This window comes from Tenrec ecaudatus, chromosome 4 (genome assembly GCF_050624435.1).
Source record: "Tenrec ecaudatus isolate mTenEca1 chromosome 4, mTenEca1.hap1, whole genome shotgun sequence".
Lineage (NCBI taxonomy): Eukaryota > Metazoa > Chordata > Mammalia > Afrosoricida > Tenrecidae > Tenrec > Tenrec ecaudatus.
Genome location: NC_134533.1, coordinates 776790 through 792731, shown reverse-complemented (window position 1 = coordinate 792731; position 15942 = coordinate 776790). Strand labels below are relative to the sequence as shown.

The window sequence follows — 15942 nt, the reverse complement described above, 5'->3', positions numbered from 1 at the left end:
AGACTTGCACACCAGTTCTGCACCAGTCTACTCACCTGACTTGCATGACTAGCCCCGCCCCTTTTTACCTGTACACCTAACCCTTGTGACTACTCATGTCCCCTTTTACCTGCACGTCTTGCCCCCCACAGTGATCAGTCCTGCCCTCTTCTACCTGAACATCTGATCCCCCTTCAGTGATCAGTCCCCTCTCTACCATCCCTCTATGATCAGCCACACCCCCTTTTACCTTCATACCTGCTCTGTACCTCTGTCTACACATGTGATGTGTGCCACCAGACCTGCTGCCTTCTACCTGCACACCTGTCCCTCCCCTCTGTTGCTGCCTCCCTTTACTACATGCACACCTGTGCTGCACAACTGTGTGCATATTTGACTTGTGTAGCCAGTCCTGCCCCCTTCTACCTGCTCACATGCTCTGCACATCTGCCCACATGACTAGCTGGGACCCTTCCTGTCTGCACACCTGCCCCGCACAGCCAGCCTCTTGTGCCAGCCGAGCCTTTCTGTCCTGGCCTGCTCTGCGTAGCTAGCCCATCCCCTCCTTGCCGCCCCCTGCACCCTCCCGTGTCCCACCCTGCCCTTCCTACCTCATCCTCATTCGCTCTGGAAACTTCTCACCTCTCCTCTGTGCTTCCTGGGGGGTGGTGACCCATCACTGGTCACCCAGGGCACCCATGGCATTTGAGGTGGGACCCGTGGGGAGCCATCCCTGAGGGGGGGAGCCTAAAGCCCTTGGGAACTGACCTTTGAGCCAGGTTGGTGCCCCCAGGGAACATGCCACTAGCAGCTGCTGCCCTGAAGGTCCAATCCTCACTGGGCACTGAGCACACTCTGGAACTGATAGCAACTGTGGGTGCTGGGCCTGTGGCGGTATGTGCCCAACCCAGTGCCTCTGGTCATCTGGCCTGGTGAGAACCCTCTCTGACCAGCAGGCTCTTTCCAATGCTGGGGGATGCAGCACCCGGGTGTATGTAACTCAGGGTGCTGTCTGTCTGGCCAGCGTTCCATGCCTCTCAGGGCTGACCTTGGGTCAGCCAGTGCCCTCCCATCTCCTTGGCCAATGTGAGTGTTCTCCCTCGCAAGGATGACACAGGAGGCCAGCTATGGCACAAGTGAGCTGTGGGTAGGTCCACCATGCAGGTGGGCAAGTGCTTCTGCCATCTGGCAAGTGTAGGCTTCATCCAGCCAGGCTGTTCTGAGCACCTACTTGGACCTTCTGGGGACAGAGCATTCCAGAGACCTGCAGGTTGGCCTGGGCTCAAAGTGTCAGTGCAGGTGAGGGGGCTGGCACTATGTCTGTGCCCAAGCTGGCCGGCCTGTGACTCAGGACACATGGCAGGAGGTGAGGTGGGTGACTGCTCCCTTCCATATCCACAGAGAATGCCCGGTGAGGTGGGGCCTAGTGGGGGTCTGAGGAAGCCAGCCCAGGTGTCTCACTGGGCAGGTGGGAGCAGGGCTCTGTGGGGATGCTGCTAGACCTTGTCTAGATCTGGCTAATGAGGGCATCGGAGTGGGCTGTGCCCCACAGGTGCCGTGTAATATGTCATGATGCGTGGCTGAGGGCCAGTGCAGACCCTGGTCAGCCACGTTCTCCTCGAGCAGGGCCTGCGTGGTTGGGGAATGTTAGGTTCCTGCAGTTACAGAGACAGTTGTGGGGACGTCATGCCCTGGGTTACAGGGCCATTTGGGGTGTCACATTCTGGGTTACAGGGACAGTTGGACATCACGCTCTGGGTTATAAGGACGGTTGAGGCTTCACACTCTGGGTTGCAGGGGCAGTTATAGGGGGTCACACTCTGGGTTGCAAGCACAATTGTGGGGTGGCATGCTCTTGGTTGCAGGGACAGTTGTGGGGGCATCACATGGGGTTGCTGGGGCAGGCGCCTGCTAGGGGGCCTGTGTTCACTTTGCTGTTGATGCAGTGGTCTCCCATCTCCAGTCGTGCTCAGTTGGATGTCTTCTGTTACAGAGGTGACCACGGTGACGGTGGCCAATGTGGGTGCTTCTGCAGACAATGTGTTTACTACGTCAGTGGCCAATGCAGCGTCCATCTCAGGACACATGCTGGTAAGGCTCCCCGAGGGGAGGGCTTCGCCCATTCTTTCTGAGCACTGACTGACTGCAGTGTTGGGACCTGAGCCCCAGGAGGCCATGTGTGTCTGCTCCTCACTGTGGCCTCGCCTGATGGCGCCTGGCCAAGCCCTGGGCACTGTTTCTGGAGACTTCTTGCCAGCAGGGCTGTGGAACAAGGCAGGACCCTGCCCTGCTGAGCATCCCTGGGCAGGGAGAGCAGGAGGGCCTGTGAACATGTGGCCAGGTCGACGCCTTGACTCGTGGCCAGGGCAGAGGTGTCCAGCAGGTCAGAGACTCAGTGGTCGCCTTGGTCAGTGAGTCAGGGCTCTGCCCACGTCTGTGCTCTGCTCACACCTCTCACTTCTCACTCGAGTGACATGAGAGAGACCTTCTGCAGACAGGGTCCCAGAGGAAGCCACCTCGTGGCAGTGCAGGCACACGGGTGTTGGGCAGGTAGGCGTGCCCCCAGGTGGTTTCTCTGGGTGCAGGAACAGCTCTGTTCTCATCCCTACTCAGTCCATGAGACTCGGCAGCTGGGTGCCCAAGTAGCCACAGCCAGTGTGGACAGCACGTTACCACCCTGGGACACCCGAGCCACAGTCTCTGCTGCGTACCCCCAGACTTGACTCACCGCCTCTGGAAGTGACCCCAGTGGCCCCGGCAGCATGCTGTGCCGTGTGTGCCATGTCCAGTAGAGTGTGCCGTTGTCTGCCGTGCCTGGCAGTGTGTTGGTTGCCATGTCTGCCTTGCTCGGTGTCAGGGCTCCAAGGCTGGCTGGGGTGGGAGTGTGCCGGCTGGGTCACTCTGGGTCCAAGCAGACTCGGTACTTTGTGCAGGGCCCCAAGGGCGGGGCGGCAGCCTTCACTGCTGACTGCACAGCGTCCACAGTCACACCGTGGTCTGCTGACGTGCATGTGGGTTGCTGGCAGCTGGGAGGTTCATGTGGGGGCATGGGTTGTCATTCTGGGGCTACCTCAGAGGCTGCAGGTGGGCCCGGGGGTGGGTGCACTTTGCACTGAGGAGGTGCTATCCGTCTCAGCCATTCTCCTGGGGTTGGGTGGGAGTGCCTCGGCATCCCCTGAGACCTGTGGTGGCCGGCTCCTCTTCCTGTGCTCACGGCTCTCAGATGTCCTCTTGGCCAGGGCCCTGCGGACGCGGCTGGTCCTGTTGGGAGCTGCAGGCATTGTGGATGCACAGGCGCCAGCAGGTGCGGGCCAAGTCTGTCCTCTCACGTTGCCGCCGCCAGTTTGTTCTCAGACAGAAGTGTTCAGAGCTGCGGGTACTGGATTTGTACCCGGCCTTGGAGGCTCTGGTTGTCCCTGGGTGGGCACGACGCTGGGGGCTGTATGTGCCTGCTGGCCCCAGAGGGTGGGGGTCTGCCGAGCTCACAGGGTGAGTGGGGCCAGCCCAGGCACGTAGGCCTCTGCCCACACTGGATTATGCGTGAGCAGCGTGGGCCACGGAGGGACTTCTGAGGGTTCTGGCCCTGGGAGCCCTACCCCCTCCCTGAGAGCCACTGGGAGGACTCCCACAGGGAGGCTGCTGGCCCATGGGACGCCAGGGCTGCAGTGGTGGCCAGCACCGTGTGTTGTGTCTGCTGACCAGTGGCAGCTTCAAAAAATGGGGGCACTTGAGCAAAGGGCCACTTGCGGCTCTTGCCCTGCGTGCCCTGTGACCCGTGGGGTTAGACCCAGGCAGACTCCTCTCTTCTGCAGTCAGGCAGGACAGCCCTTCAGATTGGGGACAGCCTCAGCACCGAGAAGGCCACTCTGATCGTCGTCCATGCTGACGGGAGCATCGTGGAGGCCACCGGCCTGAAGGGACCGTCGGCGCCTCTGACCCCGGGTAGGCGTCATTGTGGACCCGCTGGCAGTGTGGGCCCTGACACTGAGGCTCTATCTAGTCTGCCGCCCACGGGGTCGGGCTCGCAGGGAGAAAGGGCAGCGATGGTGACTCCCTGGGGACCGCGCGAGCTCACTCACATGGGGCTTTCCCTTCCTGTCCGGTGCCCCCCTGTGCCCACCCCCCTTGTGCCCCGCGACTTCCCTGCTGGCGGTGGATGCAGCTGGTGTTTCTTCTTTGTAAAATGCTCTCTTTGTCTAAGGCCCTCAGTCTCCTCCACCCCCTGTAGCCCCCGGCCCAGAGAAAGGTGGGACCAAGTATAACTGGGACCCCTCGGTCTACGACAGCGAGCTCCCGGTGCGCTGCCGGAACATCAGCGGTACGCTCTACAAGAACAGGCTCGGCTCAGGTGAGGGCGTGGCCGAGGCGAGGGCGTGGCCGGGTGAGGGTCAGGGCTTGCTGTCCAGGTCTGAGCAGCACAGGGCCCCTCCCCTCAGACAGGACCCTGCTTCTGCGTCCCCCTCGGACCTGTGGGCTGTGGTGCGCCAGCGCATCAGTGCCCAGAACCTCTGCCCTGGAGCCCAGGCTGTGGGGAGATGGCGGGCCTGGGCTGAGAGCGCTTTAGCAGCAGACCTGAGAGTAGGAGGTGGCCTGCGGGCTGGGAGGACAGGTCGGTGTGTCCAGCCGCGGGTGGACATTACCGGTGCTGTCTGAGCCTGGGCGACCGGATAGGAGGTGGAATGGGGAGGGTGGTGCAGGGGGAGGGGTCCCCAGAGGCGTGGGGGAACGTGAACAGTTCCCGGCAGGGCCGATCGCGTGCCGTTTCAGGGGGTCGGGGGCGTTGCATCAAGCAGGGCGAGAACTGGTACAGCCCCACGGAGTTTGAAGCCATGGCCGGGAGAGCCAGCAGTAAGGACTGGAAAAGGAGCATCCGCTATGCAGGCCGCCCGCTGCAGTGCCTGATCCAGGTCGCTCCCGGGCGGGGTCCTCCCTGAGGGGTGGGGACAAGGGGTGCGGGGCAGGCCGCCCGCTGCAGTGCCTGGTCCAGGTCGCTCCCGGGCGGGGTCCTCCCTGAGGGGTGGGGACAAGGGGTGCGGGGCAGGCCGCCCGCTGCAGTGCCTGGTCCAGGTCGCTCCCGGGGCGGGGGTCCTCCCTGAGGGGTGGCGACAAGGGGTGCGGGGCAGGCCGCCCGCTGCAGTGCCTGGTCCAGGTCGCTCCCGGGGCAGAGTCCTTGGGGGAGGAGGGGGCGGACGTGATGCAGTGCGGCACTCTGCATCTCCCTGCAGCAGGGCAGAGGGCAGGCCCGGCCCTCACAGGATGCAGCCCTGTAGTGAGGGGTGAGATCACAGGAGCAAGATGAGCAGGATCGGGGTCTCCTGTGAAATGGGCAGGGTGGGGTGAGGATCAGCTGCCCAAGGCAGATAGATTTCTGTGAGGTGAGGTCAGACACACCTCCAGCCTCCAACCTGCCTTTTCTCTGATCGTGACAGGGCACCCTCCCAGGACCCTCCACTTCATTGCTGGCTCTGCCGAGTCAGTGCAGCAGCCGTGCAGAACATGCTCAGGGTGGCCGGGTTTATTGGAGACAAGCAGCTGAATGCAGGCAGGATCAGGAAAGGCTCAGAGTACAGTCTTGCCCACAGATAGCCCCCACTGCCCCCAGCTCAGCCCTGCAGCCCCTCAGCCTGGTCTTTGCCGGCTCCACCAAGGGCTATAAAACTCTTCAGCTCCACCTTCCCTGCCTGTGAGCCTTGGCCAGAGACAGAAAAGCTTTCCCTCTAGCTCCAAGCCCAACTCCTCCAGCAACTTCTCGGGCCTCCACTCTACCAGCGGGCCGCCTCTCCCGCCCTCTCCGCAGGACTGATTTGGGGACGAGGCCTTCCAAGCTGTGGCTGGAACCAGGGTGCTAGTGAAGTGAGTGTAGCAGTATCAAGAAGGACACAGTCCAGTGGACGACTGACCATACAGGCAGCAGCCCCACAAACCTGAGACCAGAGCTGGATGGGAAGGTCCCCTGTGGCTGGGAGACAAATGTGGGACTAAGCCCAAATCAGAGAGGAGACCAGACCGACTGGTCAGATGGAGTCAGGTGGGACCCCAAGACTGTGGGTCTGTAAGAGAAGTCACCTCCTCTTTAGAATGACCACCACTGAAGATGACAGAGGGCAGCTTCATGTAGGCTGAGCTCAGAGGGTCTGGATGGAGGAAGCTGTGGAAACCGGCCAGAAGTGGGGTTGGCAATGGAGCCCTGAGCGGTTATCGGGGTGAACTGAGTCAGGAGGCCTATGACGTGCTGTTGAAAAGCTCAAATAAGTCATTAAATTTTAAGAATAGTTTATAAAAACAGTGATGCAATTGATTGGGGTCAAGACAGGACTTCCTATTGGGCCAGTGTGACCCTTCTCTCTACTTCCCTTTGTGGGAGAGAATGGTGCTTTCGTCCCTGCCTGCAGTCAGCTCTGGTGTGGCCAGTGAATGGACACGGTGGGTCTCTGGGCCTCTCAGAAGAAGAAGGCTAAGTACCCACCACCATTCACGCACGGTCGCTATGAGACAGAGCCGCAGCACCCATTAGCCGGGGGCTGGAGAGAAGACAGTGTGAGGAGGTTCAGGTTCTCCAACAAGCGCCCCGCCCCTCAGAGATGTGTATCCCTGCGCATCCGTCCCCGTCTCGGCTTGCTGATAGATTTTGGTTTCCGATTGCAGGACGGGATCTTGAACCCGCATGCTGCCTCCTGTACCTGCGCTGCCTGCTGCGATGACATGAGCCTAGTAAGTGGTCGGAAAGCTGCCCGGCTCGGGGAGGGTGCCGTGGTGGTGCTGGCGGTGGCTGCAGGTGTCGCCATCGTCCACCCACCTCTCCTCGCCTCTGCCTCGGGCCTTCCCTTTGGCTTCACGCCTTTCCAACCCAGGGGTGATCCCTGTGTCCCCGTCACACCTGTCTCATGCAGACGCTTGTTGTCAAACAAGGACCAGCCTCACACAGGCATGGGTTCAGACCATTAGGGGAGTCTTAAGTCATAAAGGCTCCGACCGTGTCTCCATGCTAACCCAAAATTAAATTGAGAAACTCTATAGTGCTTACGCAGGTGCTACTTGCTGTTGCTAACACTCCCACAAACATCCTGCACTGAATCTACTCACAGAGACGTTTTTAAATCCTTTTACTGGGGGCTCTTACATCTCTTATCACACTCCATACATTCCTCCAGGGTGTCAAGCACATTGGCACATATGCCGCCATCATCATCATCTTCAACGCATTCTCTTCCCACTTGAGCCCCTGATATCCGTTACCTAGAACTTTCCATTTATATTTGAAATACTTATATTTCCCTGCCTCGAGTCAATTGCTTAAAAAAAGAGAGAGCACACTGTCATTGACTTGGCTACGCAGGTTGCTATATAGATTTCAAAAGTGCTATGCTGATTTTGCGCAAGAGCACTGGGCTTGCACTGCTCCGTGGGTCGGGGGGACCATCTCTCTGTCCGCGTCCTGGCTCCCGGTTCTGCCCACGGCGTCACTGTCTTCTGGATCCAGGAGGTTCCTGTGTGGGGACCCTCCACTCCTGGCTCTTGCCAGTGATGACATCCCTCCTCCTGCTTCTAGGAGGACTCATTTCATACCCGGCAGGAAGGCATTCCCAGGAATTCTATTCGCAATCACTCACAGGTGAATCTGACCAATACCAACTCCCTTCTTCCCAGACCCAGGCGGGGAAATGTCGTTTGCTGGGAGTGGGAGATCTGGGCTGGAAGAGCTGCATAAACTAATTCACTGCACCCTCTCTCCACCCCCACCCTAAAAGTCTGTCTGAGGAAACTGAGGCTTCTGGTTCCGTATCGTGTACTGTCTCAGAAACCCTATGTGGAATTGCTGCTCAGAATTGATTCGATGGCAGTGGATTTGGATTTCTGGGTTTAGTGCTGGACATTATAAAATTTAAAGGTTTAAACATTAATTTCATAGCCGCTTAATGAGCTCGCCTTATTTTAACTTGATTACTCCCAAATCCAAACTCACTGCCATCAAATTGATGTCAATTCATAGGGACCCTGTAGGAGGGGTAGGACTGCCCCTGTGGGTTCCGAGACACCATGTAGGACGGGGTAGGACTGCCCCTGCGGGTTCCGAGAGTCCGTGTAGGACGGGGTAGGACTGCCCCTGCGGTTCCGAGAGTCCGTGTAGGACGGGGTAGGACTGCCCCTGCGGGCTCCGAGAGTCCCTGTAGGACGGGGTAGGACTTCCCCTGCGGGCTCTGAGAGTCCCTGTAGGACGGGGTAGGACTTCCCCTGCGGGTTCCGAGAGTCCGTGTAGGGCGGGGTAGGACTGCCCCTGCGGGTTCCGAGACTGTGTAGGACGGGGTAGGACTGCCCCTGCGGTTCCGAGAGTCCGTGTAGGACGGGGTAGGACTTCCCCTGCGGGTTCCGAGAGTCCGTGTAGGACGGGGTAGGACTGCCCCTGCGGGTTCCGAGAGTCCGTGTAGGACGGGGTAGGACTGCCCCTGCGGGTTCCGAGACTGTAGCTCTCTACGGGAGTAGAAAGCCCATCCTTCTCCTGTGGAGTGGCAGTTAGCAACCCACCTCGTAACCAGCCTGCCCCCAGAGCTCCAACTTATTACTAGTCTTTTTAATTATTAGAAGATGTAAGAGCAAGTGTAATCGAGAGACAAACTATGTTTTTAGATGAAAAATGAAATTGTCAGGTTCATATACAGGCTTAGCATGGAAAAACCGATAGAATATTTTTGTGAAAATGAATGAAGTCAATGTTAAGTCCCCCTGGAGCAGCCAATATGTGAGACTCTGAAGCAGTGGCCTTCAACCTTCCTCACGCTGCGACCCTTTCATAGCTCCTCAGGTTGTGCTGACCCTTTTCGTTGCTGCTTCAGAACTGTGATTTTGTGCTGTGATGAATCAATGGAAGTACCTGCTATGCAGGGTGTATTAGCTGACCCCTGTAAAAGGGTCGTGTGACCCCCAAAGGGGTTGTGACCCACAGGTTGAGAACTACTGCTCTAGAGAAAATGAGTCCGGATCTGAAAACTGGAGAGGCACGCCGGGCTCACAGTAGTAGGACAGACGTACAGACGGCCCTGCTTCCCAGATTGCTCAGTGGACTTCATGCCATTCCTGGCCGAATCCGAGCTGAATGCCTGCCGATCTTGACGAGCCGACGAGCTGGTATGCACGCGGGAAGCAAAGGGAATCAAGTGAGAGGAACCGCCCTGCCTGATTGAGACCAGCTGCCAAGCGCGTGGGTGGGGTGGGGGAGGGCACAGATCCGAATCACGGGGAGAGTCCGGAGGCGGAGCCAGTGGGAGCAGCTGCAGGCTCAGAGAGGGCGGCCTTGCCAGCAGGTGCTGAGATCCTTGCAGGTTCATAGGTCAAGGCCTGAAGAGCCGTCTCCGCAGAGTCAACTCAAACGCATCATGGGCTCAGCCGAACAGGAAAGCCGCAGGAGAGAATGCAAGCGAGCCCGTCATCCGGGATCAGGCTCCGCGTTCCTCAGAGTTCAAGCCCCTTCGCAGTCTCCCGGGATGTCAGCGTGGGCAGCCCGCCGAACCGCTCCCAGAGAAGCAAGCATAACTGTCAAAAAAGATTTAAAAAAGAAATCAGTCCCCTTGAGGAACTCTGCTGCGTCTCAGCAAGAGCAGCGGTGCTGGAGTCCCGGAGCGCCGTGTGCGTGCGCCGGGGTGGGCTCCCACGGGAGCCTGGACGAGAAGGGCTCCTCATGCCCAGTGAAGCGCGCGTCCTGCCCAAGGGCAGCCAGAGCTGCACAGACTGAGTTCCTGGCAACGGTGCCTGAGAGAGTGGGGGTCTCCCCGAGTCCTCACTCATGGGCGAGTGCTGGAGCCCATGTGCCCTCACCCCAGCCAGCGTGTAGGGCAGACATTCCGCGCCAGGGAAGAGTCGCCTGCTAAAGGAGCCAGCCAGCCAACAAACGCTGGTGAAACGAAGGCGGCGGCAGCAGCCAGCAGCCACCATTCTGGATGTTCAGTTCATGGGTACCTCCAACCACCAGCACAGAGATGCCCGGAGTACCCAGGGAGACCGCGCCCAAGGGAGCGCAGGAGGGGGCTGACAGTATGTCAGCCAGGAGGCACATGTGTAGACAGACACATGTGTACACTGAAAAGGAACGAAAGCGTACGGGGACTGATCGAAAGCTCCTCGTCAGTGGATCGGTTTGGGCCGGCAGGAGAAAGGCGGCGCGAGCCTGCAGGTTGGTGGAGATTTGTGCCACTGGACAGGGTCAAGGGCTACAGAACCACGAGCAGAGCCTCAGGGAAAGGGAGCGTCACTACCCCACCAACACACACCTCAAGAATACCTGAAGGCAAGAGGGGGGCAGGGACGGAAAACTCCACAAATGTGACGCAGACACGACACGTCCAAGAGCCTCTGTGAAGAGCCAGCTCCACGTGCGGACACGGCCTAGGGAGCAGGCTGGTGGCCCAAATTAAAAGTGTCTGCTTCATTAGTGTGTGTGTGTGTGTGTGTGTGTGTGCGTGCACGCGCGCTGTGAAAAAGGGGAGCAGACACTTTTCATGTGTGTGCCTCAAGGCACCCCTGCTTCATCTTCCATTGGGGTGCTGTCAGCCAAAAGTTTGGGGCCTGGGTGAGATGCTCTTGGTGCCACTGGGCGGCCCAGAGGAGCAGGATGCCACGCCACCTGCCAGGTCTGACCAGCCTTTCCCCCGCAGAGCGGACCCGTCAGGCTCTTTGTACCGTACAAACGGCGCAGAAAGGAGAACGAGCTGCCCACGGCGCAGGTCAAGAAGGAGTCTCCCAAAAACATCACCCTGCTCCCGGCCACGGCCGCCACCACCTGTGAGTCCTGCTGCCAGGAGGACCCCTGAGGCCCACAGCCCTGTAACTCACAGCCCTGTGCCTGTGCCCTGTGGTGGTGGCTCTGACTTGGTATCACAGCTGGAGGGGCAGGGGCGGGGGGGGGCAGTACCTCCTTGCTTCCTCTAAGCACCAGCATGTAGGTGTCATGGTCAGGCGTTTCCAGGCTGGGGAATGGCTTTTCCTGGGACGTGCGTGCCCACGGTGTTCCCAGGCTGGACCACACGGCCCTGGAAATAGCTTTTCATGGAGGAGAGCCACTGTCCCAGGAGACGGGGCCCTCCCCTGCCTCCAAGTCGGCCAGCTTGGTGTGGTCGCTTGTCTGCAGAGCTGGTGTAGTGTCCGGAAGGGGGGGCGGAGGCTTAGAGACAGGCAGAGCCATGTGGGGGCCCGGATGCGGTGCAGTCAGTCTGGCTCTGCCTCGCCGACTCGTGGGCGGTATGGGGTGAGGCCCTGGCATGTGACTCCAAGGCCGCTCTGCACACCCTGCGGGAGGGACCCCGTGCAGCGCTGCAGTGTCCCGAGACGAGGTTGCTGCCCTCACCCAGCCACACGATGGCTGTCATAGGTTGTCTCCTGGCCTGGCCGTGCACATACCTGGCCTGGACCCACAAGCTGGGATGAGTACATGAGAGGCCGAGCTGAGAGTCTCGCCCCACTGGCCACAGGGGGTGGGCGTATGGGGGCGGCCTTCCCAGACCCCCGCTGCCCTGCTGAGCCCAGCTCCGCCTTTCAGTCACGGTGACCCCCTCAGGACAGATCACATCCTCTGGCGCACTGACCTTTGACCGGACGTCCACTGTGGAGGCCACAGCCGTCATCTCGGAGAGCCCTGCCCAGGGCGATGTCTTCGCTGGGGCCACAGGCGAGTGGTCCACCCACATGAGGGCCGTGGCGAGGCCTTGGGTGGCCTGGGGCTGGTGGGCTGGGCATCCTGTGCCCTAGACTGTGGGAGGCTGGCATGGACTGGGCTGTTACTCACAGGGGGGCAGGTGGGTGAGGCTGTGCTGGGACTCAGAGCCCGCCTGCTGGGAGAGAAGTGGACACACAGTCAGCACTGCTGATGCCCAGACCCCTTGAGGCTGCCACCCTCATCCTCAGTGATGGGCACAGCTAGAGCCGGGGTCCTCGCAGCTCTGCTGAGGGCCTGGCCCCACCTCGCAGCCTCACAGTACGTCTGTGCCAAGGGTGGAGCAGGCCCTGCACTCAGACCCTGCGTCTGGCTGTGGGTTCCGTCCCGGCCACCAGGCAGCTTGGGTATTACAGGCCCAGCAGGGGCCCAGCCGCAGGGCACGTGGTGCCAACCTGGGCCACCAATCTGACAGCTCTGCCACTGTGTCATGGACTGGCGTGGCCTCAGACAGCACCACTCACAAGGCTTCCTGTCCTCTCTCTCCCGACAGTGCAGGAAGCAGGTGTGCAGCCCCCATGCAGGGTGAGCCACCCGGACCCCCACTACCCTGGCTACCAGGACAACTGTCAAATGGCACCCTTCCCGGAGGCCGCCCTGCCCACGTCTCACCCCAAGATCGGTACGTGTGAGGGAGGGGCTTCTCAAGAAAGTAGGCTTTTTCCCGGATGCACTAGGGAAGGAGCCAGCAAGCTGCAGCCCCTGCCTGTGGGGTCCTTAGGCTTTATGGGCACACCGCGCCTGGTTGCTGACAAGCTGTGTGCCCTGCTTTGACTCTCACAGCCCTGATGTTTCCTTTGCCCACGGTGGCAGGCCCTGACACCTTAGGAGCAAGGGCCCGAGTGCTGTCTGCTCCTGCAAGCTTATTAGCAGAGAGCGAGAGTGCGTCCCAGGCGAGCGTGGTGCACAGGCCCTGACCCTGGTGCAGGCACACCTGTCTGTGTCTGTGATTTGATGCCACATCTTATAAACTGACCGGTGGCAGTTCATCTTGCTCTGGGGGGGTTGCCAGCCACCACGGGTGAGTCTGTTCCCTGGCATCCCAAGCAGATAGAGGCAGACCCAGAGCGCAGTGCCCTGCTCTGCCTCTTGGCCTGGGGCCCTCGCCCCCAGCCTACCCCTTCATGGTCTCTTCTGGGAGCGTGTCTGTTCTTTTCCCACTTCCTCCAGGCTCACTGCAGCAAGTCAGGTGTCACTCCCTCTTAGCGGGGAGCGCTGCTGCTTGGGGGTGGGGCCCCTACTGCGCTTGTCCATTCACCTGGGCTGGGCCCCTGTTGCCCTCCCATGGCACTCTGCGTCCGGCCTCTTAGACCAGGGTCCGTCTCCTGCTGCCCCTCCTCTCCGACTCTGGGACCCCTATGTACATGCTCCACTACTCCTTTGGTGAGAGCCGTGCCAAGTACTGTTCCTTACTGCAGTATGTAAAAGACCGCAATGACATCTCACTGTGAAAAGTGGTCTCAGATGGACACAGGCACACAGCCACACCTCCCACCCAGCCAGAAAGCTGCCAGCAGCAAGGGCTGTTGCTGCATCAGCTGATGCATGGCCTCTGTTCAGCTGCCCGGAACTCCGCCCTATCCTGCGCCAGCCCCTCACTGTCTACCAGCTGAGTCCACCGTTGCAGCCACGCGGTCCGTCCGTCTCATTGGGCTCCCTCTCTTCTGTGCCCCTCCACGTATCCATCATGAGGTCCTTCTCCAGAAACTGGTCCCGCCTGACGAGGGTCACTGGTGTCGCTGCGAGGGGCATTTGGGGATAGATTGGATTATTCTCTGGCCGACTGTGGCAATGGCGCATGCTTCCCCAAGGCACTGGTGCTTCCGCCGTGCTTATCTGCTGTCCAGGCTCTGAATGCCTGTCTGCTGGTGGAGCATGCCGTGGCTGGGCCAGGGACCCTTGGTCCTCAGGGCGACACCTTGATCTGTGACACATGAAAGAATGGATTTGTGCGGCAGATTTCCTCTGGGCAGTGCATACTCCGCTGTCTTGACTGTTTATCCATCCTCCACAGATGGGCCCAGGGTCTCTCTATCCATCCTCCACAGATGGGGCGTGGTTGTCTCCATCTTTTGGCTGCTACAGAAATCGCTGCAGAAAACGTAGTTGAGCATCTGTGTCTTCGGGGTTCGTCTTTGTTTCTTTGGGGTGTAAACCCAGTGGAAAGATTGCCGGAGTTCTACTCTGTTCACAGTTGTTTGGGGAAGAGCCGAGCTGTCTTTGTCACGTCTGTATGGTCCTGCAGCCTCTCCAGCCATGCACAAGTGCCCAGTCTCCCACATCTCCTCCAGCACTTGTTGTTTTGTGGGTTTTTTTAGTTTTGCTAGAATGTCAGTGTGGGTGGTGTCTCATCCTGGTCCTAATTTGTATTTCTATGCTTGCCAATGACCAGGAATATTTCTTCTTATAATTGTTGGCTGTCTGGGTGCCATCTTAGCAAATTATCTGTTTGTGTCTTGTGCCTTCTTAAAAACGATTATTTGCAGTTTTCTGTAAATTTTTTTAAACGTAAATTTTTAAAATTAGCCTCCTTGTGAGATATCATTTTCCTCCAACCCCTCGATGAAGCCTGGGTGTGCATAAATGTCCTGTTTTCAGAAGGCCCCAGAGCTCCGTTCCACCTTGAGTGGCATGGGTGTGGTTCCTTGTGCTTATGCCTTGTTTCAGGGCCCTTAAGCTTGTCCCCATTTTCCCACTGATGGTCTTTATGCCTCCAGGGTTTATGTTAGAGAGGCCTGACTGTGTCGTAGCTGACTCTGGGCTGCTAGCCCACAGAGTCAGAGTTCGAACCCACCAGCCACTCTGAGGGGGAACCCAGGAGGGGGCAGTTCTAGCCTGTCCTGGGCAGTCACGAGGATGTGGAGCTGACGCGATGGCGGGAGGGCTTGCCTTCAGACCTTTGATCCATCTGGAGTTTGGTTTTGGACATGGTGGGAGGTGGGGGCCCTGGTTCATCCTTCTGCAGGCGGAGATCTGATTTTCCTAGCCCCCTCTGTGCCCCCCGTAATGTGTGGTTGTCCTTTCTTCAGGGTTGGGTGTACAGGTGCCAGCTTGTTTCCCGGAGTTCCCGCACCTGTCGCCCACCACACTGGGCCAGCTGATGGGGCGTCCGAGGCCTCCTCCCATGTGTTTTGTCTGACAGGGGCAGTGACATGCTGACCGTCTCCATTCCCGGCAGCACTGCAGGGGACCCTGTAGAGGGCTCCCCCTCTGGTCTCTTTACCCCCCTTTCCCCTTTGGATGAGTCTCCACCTGAGAATTTCCAACACTAGGATGTGCCTTCATCCCCCGTTTTCTTTTGCTTCCAAACATTCTAGTGTTGACCTCCCTGCCCGCCCTGGCCATCCCGCCGTCCACGCCCACCAAGCCCGTGTCCCCCTCAGTGGTCAACGGGCTGGAGATGTCAGAGCAGCGGAGCTGGCTGTACCTGGAAGAGATGGTCAACTCCCTGCTCAGCACGGCTCAGCAGCTGAAGGCCCTGTTGGAACAGGCCAAGCAGGCCAGCACCTACCGGGAGGCCGCAGCCCAGGCCAAGGTGCAGACCGGTGGTGCCGAGAGGAAAGAGGTGAGGTGCCCGTGTCGGCTTTGCCTGAGCCTGGTCCTGTCGACACAGAGCCGCCGCAGATGCGCGTGCACAGGTCGTGGCAGCTGTGGGGCAGACGTTTTTGGTTTAGGATGTGTCTTGGTGTGGGTGATGTTATGTTTGAGTGCCTGGCGGCCACGGACAGGGACCTGGTCCGTCCCGCTTCCATCTTCCGGGAACGCAGTACCTGGGTCGGCTGTGCTGACCAGGGCTTCAAGCATGTCTTGCTCCCTCTCCAGCCCCTCCCTCAGCAGTACTGCCGCAGCTGCCGCCTCAGTGCACCTGGCCTGGCTCCTCAGCGCTGCGCTGGCTTCTGGAGCATTCTTCTCAGGCAGCACGGGCCAGGCATCACCCGTTTGCAGAGCTCTGTGGGAGGCCCCTCCCGCTGCTCCCAGGGAGCTCGCAGAACTGAGCCTCGCGGCCACCACACCCTCCCACCACATCCCTTGCCATATGGCACCGGCTCACCCTCCCGGTGATGGAGGTGCCAGGTGTGAGAGACTGTGTTCTGGGAACCAGGCACGAGAGGAAAGGACCAGGGAGTGTTGGGTCCACTGCACCATCAGGGACACACAGGTGGCAGCTCTGAAGGTCATTGCGCAGAATAGTGATGCTTTCTGAAACATGGGAGGAGCCCTGCAGTGCAGTGGTTACACGTTGGGCTGCTAACTGCAAGGTC

General features: G+C 59.5%; 1 protein-coding gene across 4 annotated transcripts in view; it reads left to right on the top strand.

Annotated features, from left to right (window-relative positions):
- DEAF1 (DEAF1 transcription factor) overlaps positions 1-15942 on the top strand; it is a 29018-nt gene that overhangs the window by 1779 nt on the left and 11297 nt on the right. For 2 of the 4 annotated variants that reach the window (XM_075545146.1, XM_075545145.1), the window contains exons 2-11: positions 1973-2070; positions 3792-3921; positions 4181-4327; positions 4747-4886; positions 6625-6690; positions 7529-7591; positions 10626-10752; positions 11507-11635; positions 12174-12302; positions 14998-15245. In XM_075545146.1, coding sequence (XP_075401261.1) covers positions 1973-2070; positions 3792-3921; positions 4181-4327; positions 4747-4886; positions 6625-6690; positions 7529-7591; positions 10626-10752; positions 11507-11635; positions 12174-12302; positions 14998-15245 — 1277 coding nt within the window. The remainder of the gene's footprint in view (positions 1-1972; positions 2071-3791; positions 3922-4180; positions 4328-4746; positions 4887-6624; positions 6691-7528; positions 7592-10625; positions 10753-11506; positions 11636-12173; positions 12303-14997; positions 15246-15942) is intronic. The other 2 variants (XM_075545147.1, XM_075545148.1) reach the window with 2 other exon arrangements.